This window comes from Martes martes (assembly GCF_963455335.1).
Source record: "Martes martes genome assembly, chromosome: 15".
In the NCBI taxonomy this organism is placed as follows: Eukaryota; Metazoa; Chordata; class Mammalia; order Carnivora; family Mustelidae; genus Martes; species Martes martes.
Window position 1 is genome coordinate 46951321 of NC_137903.1, and position 17869 is coordinate 46969189.

General features: G+C 39.0%; 1 protein-coding gene across 1 annotated transcript in view; it reads right to left on the bottom strand.

Annotated features, from left to right (window-relative positions):
* HMCN1 (hemicentin 1) overlaps nt 1–17869 on the bottom strand; it is a 473045-nt gene that overhangs the window by 17668 nt on the left and 437508 nt on the right. Inside the window, exons 94-102 of the mRNA XM_080824786.1 lie at nt 16549–16698; nt 16122–16259; nt 14858–14979; nt 13428–13665; nt 7644–7706; nt 6492–6611; nt 5209–5343; nt 2479–2592; nt 1551–1676 (exon numbers count right to left, since the gene is read on the bottom strand). Of these exons, the coding sequence (XP_080680912.1) occupies nt 1551–1676; nt 2479–2592; nt 5209–5343; nt 6492–6611; nt 7644–7706; nt 13428–13665; nt 14858–14979; nt 16122–16259; nt 16549–16698 (1206 nt within the window). The remainder of the gene's footprint in view (nt 1–1550; nt 1677–2478; nt 2593–5208; nt 5344–6491; nt 6612–7643; nt 7707–13427; nt 13666–14857; nt 14980–16121; nt 16260–16548; nt 16699–17869) is intronic.

The window sequence follows — 17869 nt, forward strand, 5'->3', positions numbered from 1 at the left end:
CAACACCCAAAGAACAAATAATCTAGTCAAGAAATGGGCAGAGGACATGAACAGACATTTCTGCAAAGAAGACATCCAGATGGCCAACAGACACATGAAAAAATGCTCCACATCACTCGGTATCAGGGAAATACAAATCAAAACCACAATGAGATACCACCTCACACCAGTCAGAATGGCTAAAATTAACAAGTCAAGAAATGACAGATGCTGGCGAGGATGCGGAGAGAGGGGAACCCTCCTACACTGCTGGTGGGAATGCAAGCTGGTGCAACCACTCTGGAAAACAGTGTGGAGGTTCCTCAAAAAACTGAAAATAGAGCTACCCTACGACCCAGCAATTGCACTCCTGGGTATATATCCTAAAGATACAAACGTGGTGCTCTGAAGGGGCACGTGCACCCGAATGTTTATAGCAGCAATGTCCACAATAGCCAAACTGTGGAAAGAGCCTAGATGTCCATCAACAGATGAATGGATAAAGAAGATGTGGTATATATACACAATGGAATACTATGCAGCCATCAAAAGACATGAAATCTTGCCATTTGCAACGACGTGGATGGAACTAGAGGGTATCATGCTTAGCGAAATAAGTCAATCGGAGAAAGACAACTATCATATGATCTCTTTGATATGAGGAAGTGGAGATGCAAGGCGGGGGGGGGTTGGGGGGAGGTAGGAAAAGAAAAAATGAAAAGATGGGATTGGGAGGGAGACAAACCATAAAAGACTCAATCTCAAGAAACAGACTGAGGGTTGTGGGGGGGAGGGGGGACGGGAGAGGGTGGTGGGGGGAAATGGACATTGGGGAGGGTATGGGCTATGATGAGTGCTGTGAAATGTGTAAACCTAGCGATTCACAGACCTATACCCCTGGGGATAAAAATACATTATATGTTTATTAAATAAAAAAATTTAAAAAAAAAGAAATTAACATATAGACACTGAATTTCAGAGACATAATGTGAGATAATTCATGTGGATATTAAACTGTGTAAAGTGAATGTGTAATTGATGGGAGCTCAAAATGGTAATAAACTTCCATGGTGAGCTTCCGTTTCTTGGTATAGAGCCTGGGATCCCACAGCTCAAACACACTAGAAGGTGGGATTAAAAAACCTGTGAGAAAAGAAAAACTTCCTTGTGAGATTAAATGTACTTTAATCATTAGTTTTAAAAATGGATCCTTTCAAGTTGAGAGGCAACGTGGGGGGGTTGGGGGGTAGGAAAGGAATAAATGAAACAAGATGGGATGGGGAGGGAGTCAAACCATTAGAGACTCTTAATCTCACAAAACAGAGGGTTGCTGGGGGGAGGGGGGTAGGGAGGTAGGGAGAGGGTGGCTGGGTTATGGACATTGGGGAAGGTATGTGCTATGGTGAGTGCTGTGAAGTGTGTAAACCTGGTGATTCACAGACCTGTACCCCTGGGGCTAATAATACATTATATGTTAATAAAAAAATAAAATTTAATTAAAAAAAATGGATCCCTCCCTTGGTGTGTCAATGGCAAGTGGATCTCAATCACTGAAATAGCCATACACTCACCAATGCAGGTTCCGTTTTCAGCCTTGGTCATTCCATTGGGACAAAGATCAATGCACTTATAGCCCCCGCGGGTGTTCTTGCAGTGCTGATCTGCTCTGCACACGTTCTGCCTACATTCATTCACATCTTGATAAAAGAACAAAGGTAATGAAGATTGAGAAAATGATTTCTTTTGCTTTTCCACAGAAATCATACCTTGGGATTTTAAGAATAAAGATGTTAATTATATAATCACTGTGTGAGGGTAAAATGTTTAAATCCATCAAAGTCAGTAACAATAAGAGACTATTTTAAAAACAGGAGGATAAAAATTAAAAAAAAAAAGGGGGGGGCGCCTGGGTGGCTCAGTGGGTTAAAGCCTCTGCCTTCGGCTCAGGTCATGATCCCAGGGTCCTGGGATCGAGACCCACATTGGGTTCTCTGCTTGGCAGATAGCCTGCTTCCCTCTCTCTCTCTGCCTGCCTCTCTGCCTACTTGTGATCTCTGTCTGTCAAATAAATAAATAAATAAATCTTAAAAAAAAAATTAAAAAAAAAATTAGTCCACATACCTGGTAGCCATACCAACCACCACTTCTTAGAAAAATAAATAAATAAAAAATATATGTAAATATGTATGTGAGTGTGTGTGTGTGTGTGTGTATATATATGTGTGTGCGTGTATCTTTATATATGTAATCATACACATTATGCTTCAGTGAAAAAATATAGTAAATAAAATAGGGAAATGCTAAAAAATTACTATGTAATTGAAAAATGAAACCTGTAAAGGATAGTGTTTGCTTCAATTTTGTTTTTGCGTGGATTACATACATGATGGATAGAGGTATCCTATGTATGAATCCAGCCCAGGACACAGAACATGAATTAGATCAAATAACTAGAAATTACAAAGATGTCATTGCTTGAATTTAAAGCCCTTTTCTTACCTATGCATTTTCTGCCTTTGAGCTGATACCCAGGTTCACATCCACAATGAAAACTTCCTATGGCATTGAAACAGCGGTGGTGACAGGGGCTGGATTCTTGACATTCATTAATATCTGTTAAATAAAATGAAACTTTTATTATATTTTGTTAGGAAACTTGGGTTAATTTATTTCAGATGTCTAACATTTTGATGATCTTTTATCATTATCATGTTTAAGATCTTTCCTAAAATGAATCCAATACAATTGTTCTCATGTGATCTGTCAGATAATTGATTGGATTAACTGCTGGAGACCGTATCTCTCTTCAAAGGTAGACATTTCCTCGTGACTTGGAACTTTGTGGATGAAAGAGTCCTCTACTTTAACTATTCTACCAGATGTGTCCCATGTCTGGTTCTAGGAAGTTTCAGCCCTGGAATGTTGCTGACAGACTAGAACACTGAAGATGGGGGGAAAAAAAAAAGCCAAGGTCTTCGGCAGTATCCTTTGCAATTGATCTTTCTTCCCCATTTTTGCTGCTGCTAGCCTGATGTAGATCTTGACCACTTTGTGCCTGACACCAGCAACTTTAGCATTTCTTCCTTGTCCACAGTTATTGCCAAATTAATCTTCCCAACACCATGTGAGGCATAGTATACTAATAAAAAAAATGCAGGCATGAATTTCCCAAATTCGTGAGCATTTGCCTGTTTTATGTACCTTTTCCAAAACTCTCCTTCCTTCTAGTCCCATAGGAAGAGAGAACTTTTCTTCCATATAAGAAAAGTCCCTCTATTTGAGTGTTTGAGTTCTGAAGCCCATCTCCCCCTTCCTCACCAAGATGAGGACTGTGGTCCATTGATAATTCTCTCCGTGTTTGCATTTTTAAAGTCCTTCTTCCTTATGGTCATCTTTCCCATAGCCCTACAGACATAATCCAATCTTTCCTACCCTAACATAATCCCTCTCTGAGGTCTGTACTCAAGTTCCTTCTACTTCTCTACTGTTCTATTCATTCTATTCAAACCCTCCAAAGCAACAATTACCATACTTAGGCTCTCCACATCCCCCTCTTACATTCCCAAACTCAAGATTGCCTGTGTCTTATTTTGTACTTGTTTTCTATTTGAGCTCTTTAGTTTTTTTATTTTGAAAAAAATGTTTCAAGTTTTTATTTAAATTCTAGTTAGATAACAAACTAATATTAGTTTCAGGTGTATGAGCTCTTTTAATCTTTCAAAATCTACATATTACTACAACTGCATACATGTGATCATATACTTTAAAAATATTTTCTTAGTGTAGCTTTTTCTTCTTTCTTTTTTCTTGGCTTCCTTTATCGCTTTTTTCCTTCTTGCCCACCAAAGCCAGTCTTCACTGACAGCCTAATATAAATATTAACATATCTCTACATATATCTCTCATGTAAATATATAAATCCATTTCCTTTATCTTCGGTTATTGATTGGTTTCTGGCCACATAATCTTTTCCACACAAGTTATGTACACTTTTCTACATCTTGGTGTTTTCACTGAACAACTCAGCAAGGAAACAGTTGAGCTGCATCCCATTCTTTATAATGGCTGCACAATGGTTGATGGTGTGGATGTACCATAATTCATTCCCTCTTTCTATACTGACAGGCATTCAGTTTTGTATCCACCATTTCTGCCTCTAGGAAAAAACCCCGATAGATGCTTTATTCATAATTGTTAAAATCTGGAAGCACCAGGATATCCTTCAGTAGCTGAATGGATTAATAAACTATAGTTCATTAATACAATGGAGTAATATTTAACACTGAAAAGAAAAGAGTGATCAACCCATGAAAAGACATGGAGGAAACTTACATGCATATTATTGAGTGAAAAAAGACAATCTGAAAAGGCTACAAGTTATATGACATTCTGGAAAAAGTAAAACTATGGAAACAATGAAAAACTCAGTGGTTGCCAGAGGTTGGGGGAAGTGAGGGATGAAAAGGCAAAGAGCAGAGGATGTTTAGGGGAAACTATTCTTATGATACTCTAATATAGGATACATGTTATTATTTGTCAAAAATCATAGAATGTACAACACCAAGAGTGCATCCTAATGTAAACGATGACCTTTGGGTGATAATGATGTGTCAAGGTGGGTTCATCCTTGGTAAGAAAGAATTTCCCCACTCTGGGGCAGCATGTTGATAGTAGGAGATGCTATGCATGAGTTAGGGCAGAGAGTATATGAGAAATTTCTTTACTTTCCGCTCCATTTTGCTGTAAATGTGAAACTTCTCTAAAAAAGAGTCTATTAAAAATCCTGCAATAGGGCACCTGGGTGGCTCAGGTCCTGATCTCTGGGTCCTGGAAATGAGCCCCACATTGGGCTCCCAGGTCAGCAGAGAGTCTGCTTCTCCCTCTCCCTGCCACTCATGCTCTCTCTCTCTCTCTCTCTCTGTCTCAAGTGAATAAATAAAATATTTTTTAAAATCCTGCAATAAATATCTGGTAGTCTTATGTAATGAAGTTTAACGAAACAGACTCTATTAAGATCGTGCTGTATAATATCTTTTTTCAAATATAATAGGCAAATACTTTTCAAAACCACCGTGCTTTAAATATTTAAAATAGCCTTGGACTATTACAGCTGAAAACCTTATCAAGAAGCTCAATTTATAAAATGGAGTTTACATAAAGTGATTCAAAAGGCAGAGGGTTTTCATGCTTAGCATAATGAAGATACAGGGAGGAACTCCATTTTTATACCTTGGCAACTCAGCCCATCAGACGTTCTTCGAAAGCCAATTCCACAACGGACCACACAGCGATAGGATCCGATGGTATTGTCACAGTCCTGACCAGCGTGGCAGGTGTGCCCACCTAAAGCACACTCATCGACATCTGCAACAAAATGAGTCGCTCACCTAAGGCGGGGTGAAGAACATCAACCCAAGAGCCAGGGACAGGAGAAACAATAAAATGATACTTGAAAATATATGAGAGCAAGAATGCTGAGTAATTTTGTGGAGTCATGTCAGGTGGGTTATGTTGATGACAAGCACGTAGGAGCCTCGTGCGGTATCTTTGCAGACTAACGCAACCATTAAACCACTGACAAATTATGTGGCTTTAAAAACCTTTTAAAAAAGTCACTTCTATCTGACACTCAGTTTTCTCATCTGTAAAGTGAGGATAAGACCCGTCTCTCAGCATTACTTTGGAAATTAAAGGCAATAATGTACACATGCTCAGTCCATGCCAGACATTCCACAAATGTTATTCCTCCCCCCGACCCCCCTTATTCTGTCTCTGTTTTTTGCATTTAGAAGGGTGTCTGCTCAGACACAGAGGGAGAAATCCTTTCCTCTTTTCATCATTTTAAAATTTACTTACAAACCAGATTCTCACACAATTCTAATTTTGAAGTCTATGCGGAGTCTCATAGAAAGTGTTTTTTGAGGTGAGGAAACAGGCAAAATGGGTGAAGAGGAGGGGGAGGTATGGGCTCTCGGCTGTGGAATGAATAAGTCATGGGAGTAAAAGGTACGGCATGAAGAACACCATCAGTGACACTGAACGGGGTACTGGCGCACTGGGACAGACGGTAGCCATACTTGTGGTGAACACAGTACAGCGCATACACTTGTCACATCACTCAGCTGTGCCCCTGAAAATAATGGAACGTTATGTGTTCACTTTACTAAAAAAACAAAGCCTTTTTTTTAATGTTCCCAAAGTGTTACCAGGATTGTGCGATTTACTGAAATTCTTTATAACTTCTTTATTTCTTAGTTTTGTCACTGTAAAATGAACACGATACTGCTCCTGCCTGTCTCTCCTCAGGGGGTGGTGGGGGGGAAAGGAGTGGCCGCAGGTGTCCCGGCCTGGGCAGCGCCCCACATGAAGGCAGTTGTGGCAGCAGATCTCAGGCTGTCTGAAGATCTGTTTATTGCCAGTGTGGGGGCACAAAGAGCACGCGAGAACAGCACTGGTCTACCGCCCTTTTCCTGGGCGAGAGCTTTCCGTGACCATTGCCTGAGTGGGACTACCTTGACAAGTCCTGCCATCCGCGGCTATGGTGAGGCCTTTCGAGCAGGAGCAGTAATAGGTTCCCACCGTATTGTGGCAGATCTGGGAGCAGGGACTCCCCGCGGCACATTCATCTTCATCTGAAACAAGAAACACAAGGACCCATTAGTGTGTAAACCCCCGGCTTTCTAGGAGTTATTAAAGGCCATGATAATAGCTGTTCCTAAAACAACTGCTTACAGAGGACAGTGCATTGAATCAAATGTAACAGAAAATGCTCTAAGCGCCACAGGATAGAAACGCTAAATAAAAAGTAACTTTGGGTCCCCAAATTATCTTTGATAGTGACTAGATGTTTAGCTTAATTCTAAAACAACAAGATGACAGCTAAGGTACAATGACCTTTTCCTGTGCTCTAAATGTTTTTTACCTACCTTAACTCATTCCTCATTAACATTCCTAGGAGACAGATATTTTTAGTACCATCCCCATTTTGCATGATAAAATTGAGGAAAAAAGAAGTTAAGTAAATTGTCCAAGGTCACACAGGTCATTAGTGGCAGAGCTGAACTTTGAACTTGGACAGTACAGTTTCTAAAGACCACTTTTCTACCACTATATACTACATGATATCACCTCCCAGGGAAAGGAAGGCTCTGGGTGTGCAAACTTGAGCTACTCTAGGCATTTACTCAGCTGCTTACTTATCTGTGACTCTCCTGCATTGGTACTTGGATGGGGTGAGGCCGGCTTAGTCAGTAGTCCTTGGCGCATGGTGCTGCCCTATCCTCTAAGCGTTAGGGTTACGTGACTTAGAGTTGGATTATTACTATGTTTTACATCCATGGCAAGTAAATGACCAGACAGCATCCAGTGTTTTGTCCCTGTGCCCACTCCACCTCTATACTTATAATCCCTGACACACTTGATTGTGGTCAAATTGAAATTAAACTTCAAATTAAATTTAAATCTAGCTCTGACACTTGCTAGCTGAGTGATCTCAGGTACCCCACTCAACTTCACATCTCAATTTCCTCGCCTATAAAATGGGACACTTATAAGCCTGTTGTGATAATTAAGTATCTAGCAAAATGGCAATAGATATCCGTTAAATGGATTCCATTCCTCAACTTTTTTTTATAAAAATAAAAATGCATTATTTCTGTTCTTACCAGCACAAAAGGGTCCAACTGAGTCTAAGGCAAATCCCGAGGGGCACTGATTACTGCGATCTCCTACCACAGAGAGAAAAGCCAAATTAACGGGCTTGTTAGAATGTTAGCACCTTGTTTCTTTCCAGGACGCTGTTCCCTGGGAAGATACGCCAAAGACAGAACACATCCCACAACATATGCAATAGGTGAAAACAAGCGGGAATGGAAAACTTTTCCTGTTCCCCACCCAAGAACTAAATGAATCAGAGTCCACATTGTTGGCAAGCAGCCATTGGAAACAGATTTTGTTTATATTAATAAAAAAAAATGAAATAAAACTGTTCCGTGATAATGAAAAAAGGATCCAAGATAAATGTGTACGCCAGGCATAACCACAGGCAAAATCCTATTCCTCTAGCCATTACTTACTCTGTCTGTTCTAGAGTTAGGAGCACTATTTTCAAGCCACTTAAAATAATTTATGCCAGTGAAAACCAGAAGCTCTAATGAAGAAACCCTCTCCTTTTGTGGATCTCCTCCACTTGCCATGTGAAGTAGCTGTGTATCCTGTGTATCCAAGCAAGGGCTAATTGTGATAGAACAGATTTAAGTTAGATGTCAGAAACAAACATATTAACAAGAATAAATAAGCTCGTTAGGGAATCTCTTTCCTTAGAAGGTAATTCTGCCTTGACTGGTTTAAGCGATTTAGCTCATATTTTTCAAGTATTATTGACCTGTAGAAACTTAAATAAAATGCCTTTTGAGTTACCAAAGTAATATGTGTGTGCACACATGCTCAAACACACAAACTAAAAGATAATCACTAATATGATAAATTTCTTTTGAAGGAAATTTTATTTAATTCACATTATATGTTCAGTTCATAGTCAATCTCTTAGAAATTATCTTTGATTTTCTTTCAATTCTAAGTGCATAAAACCAAGCTTGTTTTTTATTATTGCTTTAGGTGCTTTTCATAGAGGGAGTCCAGGCATTAATTTTTCAAATTCATTTTACTTTGGAGAGTTTCTGATAACAATATTGTTTGAGCTTTGCTGAGGACATGAAACTGTTCAAAACTGTTTTATATATCTGTGTATTTGGAGAGTGTAAGAAACACTACTCCAGTGAAAATTTGACTAAAAAGGCAAGTCCAATTTGCTCTTTTTAGGTAACTGAACTGCTTGAAACCTTGACAAGAAAGCAGAGGTTCCTGATCCATTTCTACCCTGAGTATAAAAATGACCCTGAAAACAACAACAACAACAATGACCCTGAGAGCACGCGTATTCCTGTACCTGCAAGATAATGGGAAGAGGATGGATGAGAGAGAAATGTCCAGCGTGTCTAGCTATCTGGTTATTGGATGGTTTCTGTGTGTCACACAGGGCTGCGAGCTTCCTGCACTTTATTTCATTCAAAGCTTACAGCTCACATGAGGAATTTGAGACAGAGATTATGTAAATTGCCTAACGTCAGAGCTAATATAAACCAGAGCAAAGATTTAGATGCAAGTGTGTTTTAACCACCGAACTCAAGAATACAACTCAGGTGGTCATTTGAATTCATGCTTCCGTTTTATTTATTTACTGATTCATACATTCCTTACTACAACCAGTAAGTTGTACAGGGCACTGTGTTGGGGGCTATAATTGTGGGAAAAAATGTGTCATATAATAAGTTATTATCTGGTAGTAGTTTTAGATTTTAGATTCTCAATGGCGGAGAGATCATCTATCAGGGTAACATTTGGGATGTTTTGCAGAAATACTCTGGTTGTTTTGATGATAGAGAGGTCTATTAAAATTTGGTGAGGGGACAGAACCTGGGGAAGTTTTATCCCACACACCTGCAATGTGTGGGATAATGATGCAAGATGAAGATTTGTCCCTTGCCTTGAAAGATTTTCATGTAATTGTCGAAGGCTAGAACCTATCTCCTACATATTAAACATTTTGTGTGTGATTCAAATATACAATGAATTTTCCAGGAATGCAACTGTCTTATAAATTGATGGCTGGTTGTACACTCTTTTACTCCATACATTACCAAGAATTACTAAATGTTAAAAAAAAATCATATCAGAGATCTATATATAGGTTCAGCCATTATGAATCCTTCTCTCATGTCTTCTAGTATAGTAATGCCTAAAGATTTTCATATTGAAATACAATGTTGAGTGGTTATCATATTTTCATATTTCCAACAATGATAACTGGAAAACAGTAACTCATTATTTTAGTCTATGTTTCTTTTGCTTATTGATGAGGTTAGATAGTTTTTCACATTCATTTTGTCATTATTATTTCTTCCTGTTCATAGGAATTTCCTGTTCACAGTGTAAGGACCTATTTAGCAAGAGGCTTTCATTAAAGTTAAACAAAAACCTTGTTGTTTAACCCTTAAACTGTCCCTGCTCCCCTTCCCCCAGGGGATTTACTTAAAAACAAGTCCGGGAAACCAGCTCCAGGTAACAAAGGCCAGACACTAGGGTGGGTCAGGCCAGGTGGAGACATTCGATCAGTGGTGGGGGGTGGGGGATGCATAATGTCTCCCTAGTTACCAAGGAGTATGGGCCCCGCCCTTTGGGAGCCTTTTTGGCGCCAGTCCTAACCAAGGTGTGATAGGCTGGTTCAAATGTCTACTAGGGTAAATTGTAATTCAATTGGTCACCTAGCATTACTGTGGAGTTTCCCGTGTGTGTTACAATCTCATTGGCCACCTGTGCGTGGCCAGGCCCGACTGTATGGCCTTTGCCCTTAAAAGCTAGTCTGTGAAACAGAGAAGGGTCGCTCTCTCTTGTAAGAGGTGCGGCATGCTTGGCATGAAATAAAGCTTTGCTTGACCTTCACTTTATTATCAATCTCGCTCCTTTAATCACGGACCCATTATTGTGGCATAACAACAGTCTTTATGTATTTTTTTATCGGGTGTTGTCTTTTTCTTATTGATTTTTTTACAGTGCTTTTTATTTTATTTTATTATTTTTTTAGCAAGATCTACACCCATGTGAGACTTGAACTCATGAACCCAAGATCAAGAGTCATATGTTCTACTGACTGAGCCAGCCAGGTGCCCTTTCTTACTGATTTTTAAGGGCCTTGTACATATTAGGTTATTTATAGTAATCTATAATATGTAAAGCAGATATTCTTTCTTGGTGTATATCTTAACTTCTCAATTTTTCATTGTCTCCCATCAAGAAGTTTTAAAAAATGTGTTTGTAGTTAAATTTATCTTTCCTTTACTGTTTCTGATGCTTTCTGATTAATTTGTAAGATATAAATATATTTTCTAAATTTATTTTAGAAATAAATCCATTCTATTTTAAAGATGTAAAATTTTAAAAAAAATTATATTGATTCATGTTTGTGAGTTGACTTGACCAGCAGTTTCCATAAGCTGGTGTGCAGATTAGATATATTCGGATCATTTAGGGGCTGTGTTAAAAATACAGACTTCTAGGCCCTACCTTAGACTAGCTAAGCCAAAGCCTTTGTGCCTAGAAATATGAACTTTCATCAAGCTCTTTAGGTGATTCTAACTGCATTGTAACCATAGCTCTAGACTAGACCCAATACAGAGAAGAGAGAACATGCCGGTTAAGCAACCAAGAATGCAAGCTTGCCCCCTGGTGGTCACTTAAAAAAGAAATCGTAAGTACCCAGTTGTAATTCACAGGAACCTCAATAAACAAATGTGCGCAGATATCAGATGTGATTCAGAAAATAGTATCTAAGAATAGTAAGGGGTTATAAGTGTCCTATAGTGTGTTTCTGTCTATTGTGGGATCCAGATTCCCCAGTTACACCGTTACAGATCTTCAAGTAGTTCAGGCTTAGAGAATTTACATGACTGAATAAAAAGTGTACATGATTTTTAAAAATAATTTTAATTCTTCTTGTCCGAGAGGGTGTAAACTCATTTTTAACCAAAGTCTTATGCAAAGTTGTCTTCTTTTAATTATATGGAGTACTGGGAAAATAGAAACAGAGGTTAGACCTGAAAAGTGGGCATTGCGGAGGAAGAGAAACAGAACTCTTCATTCCAGTGGCTCTTTTCCTTTGTCCCAGTGACCTGAACATGTGTGACAACAGTAAAATGAGGACGTGGTAGCAGCATGGGAGTAGAGGTCATGTGGGGCTAGGGACTCCACTGGCTCTGAGGCTTCAGGAATCTGTGATCATCTCAAAAATTGTGAACATGTTCTCCTAGATGACCTTGATCTCAAATTCAGTGATGCGGTTCCGACAGGTGTCGATGAAGAACACAGAACTCGAATGTGCCCCAATTGATGAAAGCCAGAGTATACGTGAAAACGAGTTTTTTTAGTGTATCTGCTGAGCATGATAAAACAAAATGATGCTACTTAATATCTACTTGGATCTATTTTAGGAAAGCCAGTGCATAACAAAGGCCAGTATGAATCGTTTTAACTGTATTCATAGGAGCCTAAAGTTCAAAGTTAAAGTTATTCAAATACTTAGCATCTATAACATAATCACATGCAAGTATCCCGTAGCATCAACACTTCACGGAACACGGGATGCTGATAGTTTGGGTGCCTCTTATGACCAGAAAGGGATTTCAGGGTATAGACTCAAGAACTACACAGCATAGGAAGACCACTGAGATCAAGGGTTGTAGAACTATGCTTAGAAAATGAAAAGCAGTTGAAAAATTATAATGTCCAGGAGTAAGAAATGACAGTTGGAATCCTGAAAACACTGTCTTAGATATTTTTGAAATTTTTGAAAGCTGTTCTTAAAATATGGAAACTTTTTTTAGAAGGAATTTTTTTAAAAATATTTTATTTATTTATTTGTCAGAGAGAGAGAGAGAGAGAGGGAGCGAGCACAGGCAGACAGAGTGGCAGGCAGAGGCAGAGGGAGAAGCAGGCTCCCCGCCGAGCAAGGAGCCCCATGTGGGACTGGATCCCAGGACGCTGGGATCATGACCTGAGCCGAAGGCAGCCGCTTAACCAACTGAGCCACCCAGGCGTCCCTGGAAACTTTTTTTTAAAAATAATTTAGGTTGAGATATGCTTTTATATTATGTTTCAGGAATTTAAAAAAATTCTTTGACAAATACAAGAGTCAGGATAAGAACAGTGACCTCGAACACCCAAAGAAAACATTATTCTGACAAGGAAATATTTTCTAAACTTTTCTGCATATCTAGAATAGAACAATAACTCCGCCATGTTAGATGGACAAGCATATTAGTAATTTAAATGTACTAGAACTCCCGTGGGACTGGCTTTCTCACAGGGGGTTTACCTCCCACAACACACAGACAACATACATGAAAACCTGGTATCATTAGGTTCAGTCTGTGCCCTAATATCTCTATTCTGAATGGCACTGATGTAACTCTTTTTTTTTTTTTTAAGATTTTATTTATTTACTTGACAGACAGAAATCACAAGTAGGCAGAGAGGCAGGCAGAGAGAGAGAGAGAGAGGGAAGCAGGCTCCCTGCTGAGCAGAGAGCCTGATGCGGGGCTCGATCCCAGGACCCTGAGATCATGACCTGAGCCGAAGGCAGAGGCTTTAACCCACTGAGCCACCCAGGCTCCCCCGATGTAACTCTTTTACCCACTCCCCCTTTTTTAGGTATTAAATACATCTCCCCCCCCCCGCCCCGCCCCGCTCGCTTCAGTTTTATTTTTAAGTAATCTCTACATCCAATGTGGGGCTTGAACTCACAACCCCGAGTTTGAGAGCCACATGCTATACCTACTGAGCTAGCCAGGCACCCCTCTGGAAAAATGCTCTGGATTTTCCTTTACCCACGGTACCTTTGGAAATTGAAGCATGGATTTTGAAGCCCAGTGTCTCTTCCAACTGGTTGTAGTCAGATTCCACAGAGGAAGCGTGAAGGGTTTCTACCAAGAAAGGCATTCTTCCCTGTGCCTCATCATAGAAAACGGTGTGGTTCCATGTGTATGGGACACTGATGCCATCAATGGTGAACAGCCGGGTTGAGTAGGCATACAGCTGCCCAGGACCTGTCTGAATGTAGTCCTCTGTGTAATCCTGAGGAAGACAGTGGCGATTTGAGGATCAGTATGGCTCCTCTGATTATTTTTCCTGAGGGTACGGTGAGATCCAGCATGAGAAAAATAAAAGCTAAGGGGCTAAACATATATACAGTTGATCCTTGATCGACATGATTTGAACTGTGTGGGTCACTATGTATGATTTTTTTCTTTATAAATACAGTATAGTACTGTTCAGTGCATTTTCACTTCCTTATGATTTTCTTACTAACACTTTCTTTTCCCTAGATTACTTTAAGAACATAGTATATAATACATATAACATATAAAATATGTGTTGACTGTTTATGTTATTGGTGAGGCTTCTAGTCAACAGTAGGCCACTAGTAGTTAAAGGTTTTGGAGTCAAAAGTCATACGTGACTCCTGAATGCCCAGGAGAGCTGGCATCTCAACCCCCACATTGTTCAAGGGTCAACTGTAGTTCTAAATAAAATCGTAATTGTAAAATAGTGCTCAGGAAATAACTTAAAGTTTAAAGCTTTTAATTGTAACTACATTGATTTCATAATTTTACTGTCATCAGTTATAGTTTTTTTTTTTAAAAGATTATTTATTTATTTATTTGACAGAGATCACAAGTAGGCAGAGAGGCAGGCGGAGAGAGAGAGGGGGAAGCAGGCTTCCTGCGGAGCAGAGAGCCCAATGCGGGGCTCGATCCCAGGACCCTGAGATCATGACCCGAGCCGAAAGCAGAGGCTTTAACCCACTGAGCCACCCAGGCGCCCCATCAGTTATAGTTTAATAAGGGATTCAAAGTTGTAGGTCAAGAGTAAAGGAAAGGACATGAAGGGGTTATTATCATTCTTTAATTTCTGAAATACTTTTATGGGTGATATACAAAACTTTTTATATAACAGTTAGTATTCTTTTTATCTGCAGAATATTAAACAGATGACCTAAATCCAGATAGCAGTGATTTTGGTCCTCGTAAGCAGGACCAGTAATAATCCAGTAAGTATCACTGGTGATAAAACCCGTAAGAGTGTGTAAAGACTTATTCCTGAAGATTTCTATACAAAGACAATCAAGGCATTTCTAAACTTAATGGTTTATTTATGCCCCTGAACAAACAAGGGAAACTACATAAGGTCTCTGTGCTCTTTCTAAGAATCTTCGATTTCTGCTCTTACCAAAAAACAGTGAAGACAAGTTATCCTGACATTGTACCTTTACAGTGACTTCAGCTGGTGACTGAAGCCGCAGGACATGGCCGCTCACAACGATATCTAGGAGCAAAGCACCATCAGAATCCAAGCCCCGGGCAATATGAGTCATCCGCAAGATTTCTCCTGGGGATTACAATTGGTTCATTTTAACAGCAAAAAATATATGGTTGTGTAAGCACCGAGCAGATTGACCTCACGTATCAGTTCAGCTGTTATTTTCCCTCAAACTTCAATAAGCATAGACCATAAAGAATTAAATTCGCATTTATTCCCTGAATGAAAGAGGTGGGCTTATTGAATGGTATGTTCTAAAACTTTTTTTCCTGTGGCAAAAATGGGGCATGTGGTTATGTGAAGGATTCTACGCTTTATTTTGTTATTATTTTGTTTGTTAAATTGGCTCCATGCCCAATGTGGGGCTTGAACTTATGACCCTGAGATCAAGAGTCATAGGCTCTACGGACTGAGCCAACCAGGTGCCCTGGATGCGATGCTTTCAACGCACAAGCAATAGCAAGACAGTTCTGCAAAGACTGACTATGAGAAGGGACAGGCAGCTTCACCAGGTGGACTGGCAGTAACCGGAAGTCTAGCCATAGGGCTTTGTTCTTTCTGATGCTTCCAGAAGCAGCAAAGGGGTATCTTTGTAAGCAGATGACCGTGAAAAGACCCACTTGTCTTCCAGGTTGGTTGAAGCCTCCTTCTCAGCCCTTGTTTCTTACAGAGCACTAACACGGAGGCTGTTCACCTTTGAAGAGGCTCATAATGGAGGTCAATAAAAATACGTATGCACTTGGAAAGGACCATGAATAGCTAATACATATTCATTAAGGCTAATGTAAAGTGAAATGCCCGTAAATTTGCTTATTTTTACTCCCACCTTTTTCATAAAAAATCGCTCTAAGGTATCCTAGTTGAACCTCAGGTTCGAGACACAAGTCTTTACTTAATAGCAATGACTCATTTTCCTGATGTGTTTTGGCCTTTAAAACCGCCTCTGAGGATTTAAAGAGAAAAGATATAGAAAAGATGATAAAAAAAATCACTATAGTGTTTGAAAAAACATGGCCTCGTACAGATCTATGCCAGTAAAAGTTTACAGGGAAACATGAAATTGCTTTTTTATTGTTTATGACAAGAGTACATCAAAAACTTTAAAATTATTCTCTAGGGGAATATATGTAAACATATTGTTCTTAACCAGCAACTTTTAAGGCAATCGTATTTTTTATAGTAATACAATATTAAGTTTAGCTGGCACTAACCAGTTGCAAATTCCACCTGGGTTTCTCTTTTGAAGACTGCATTGGTGAGGGTAAAGCCATTGACTGCTTCTCCTATCTCCTTTGCTGTTGTCCAGTAAATGGGATTTAGAATAGAAACTATTTTTCTCATTGCTGGGCCTAAAGAAGAAAGGATAAATAAGGTGACAAGGAAAGATATTTACAGTCCATTGTTATTATCTTCAGAGTCGTCTTCTTATAAGGAGGAATTCCAAATAATCTTGAGTAACAGCAAAATAAGTATCAGTATCTCACCTGTCTTTAAGAATTTACCATTGGGATAGAACTAGGGACTACCATACAAATCATTTAGTAGTAGCATCATCTAGAAATTTTAAGCAGAAATAAGTGAAGAATAACATAAATTAAAAAAAGGGGCTATTAACAAGTTTTCTAAGCAAAGACTTACCAAGACTGCGAGGTATGTTGGTAATTTTGGCTTGTATTATTCTAGTATCAGAGGTAGGACTATCTATTACTGTGGCATTAAGAAAAGCAATTCCAAATTCAACATCATTAATATTTCCAATAACACTTCCTCTGGCTCGCTGGGGCCCACCTATTGCGGGAAGAGAAAACATTCTTGGATAAGGAAACCATTTCATCAATGTTACAGGGGAGAAAAGAAGGCCAGTATTCAAAGATGTTACCAATCTTCCAAACATTTAAAATATCATATGACATCTGAATTTAAGAGTGAAATAAATAAGCTTTCAAAACATTCTACTTTCATGTAACACTCATCATCCCACATAAATCTAGGGTCCTTCCAATCTATGTGTATCATGGCATTATTTCACAATCCAAAGACTACAATCAGCACCCAGTCCCAAAGCCAAAATAAAGAAGGTGTTTGTTGATGGTGATGAAACGATGATAATAATGAGGATTTATTGAGCATGTCGTGCACTATACTAAGCACTTAATATAAGTTAACTCTTTTAATCCAGTCAAAAATCCTACAAAGTCATTTTAGATGGCCACAGTTTATGGACTAGGAAACTAAAATTCAGGGACATAAGTGGTGGAAGGATGATCTGAACACAGATGTGCTCGGCATCAAGACCCATGTTCCTTCATCTACTGTCTCCTTCGTGAGAGCACAGAAGGAAAGGAGGGATCACCTCCAAACAACTCCTGAGCTCGTTACAGGTCATGGTCTACATATGTGTGGAGGATCTAACAGGTATCGTTCAGGCTTGGGTGTCAGACGGAAGGCTTACCAACTTTTCCTTAATATCTATACTTTACTTTTAAAAGCAGAACGTGCTGTAAAATTCATACAGAGACAATTAGGTTGAAAACAACTACACATTTTTAAAAAAGCATCTCTACAGTCATTTTGTGTCTTCTTTCCATTGTTCAACAAAATTACTAGCTACTGACACAGAGTAGGTAGTTAATGAATGCCTTTTAAGGGAGCTGCATGCTTTAGCAAGAGAAGGAAACATACTGGGAAGAAGCTGATAGCGAAGTTCATAAATATCCATTACTTGATATTTATATATATATATTTTAATCACTAGGTATTTCAGATATTGTTCTATATTATATACCAGGGAGAAATACAATTATATTCAATCTCAGAAAAATCATTAAGTATAGTATTTCTCCATTTTAATTTGCATTACTTTATTTGTGAGAGAATACATTTTTTTTTCTCACATTGATTCAGGCTTCATGTTCTGGATTACAACCATGTGTTCATTTATACATAGAATACAATATAC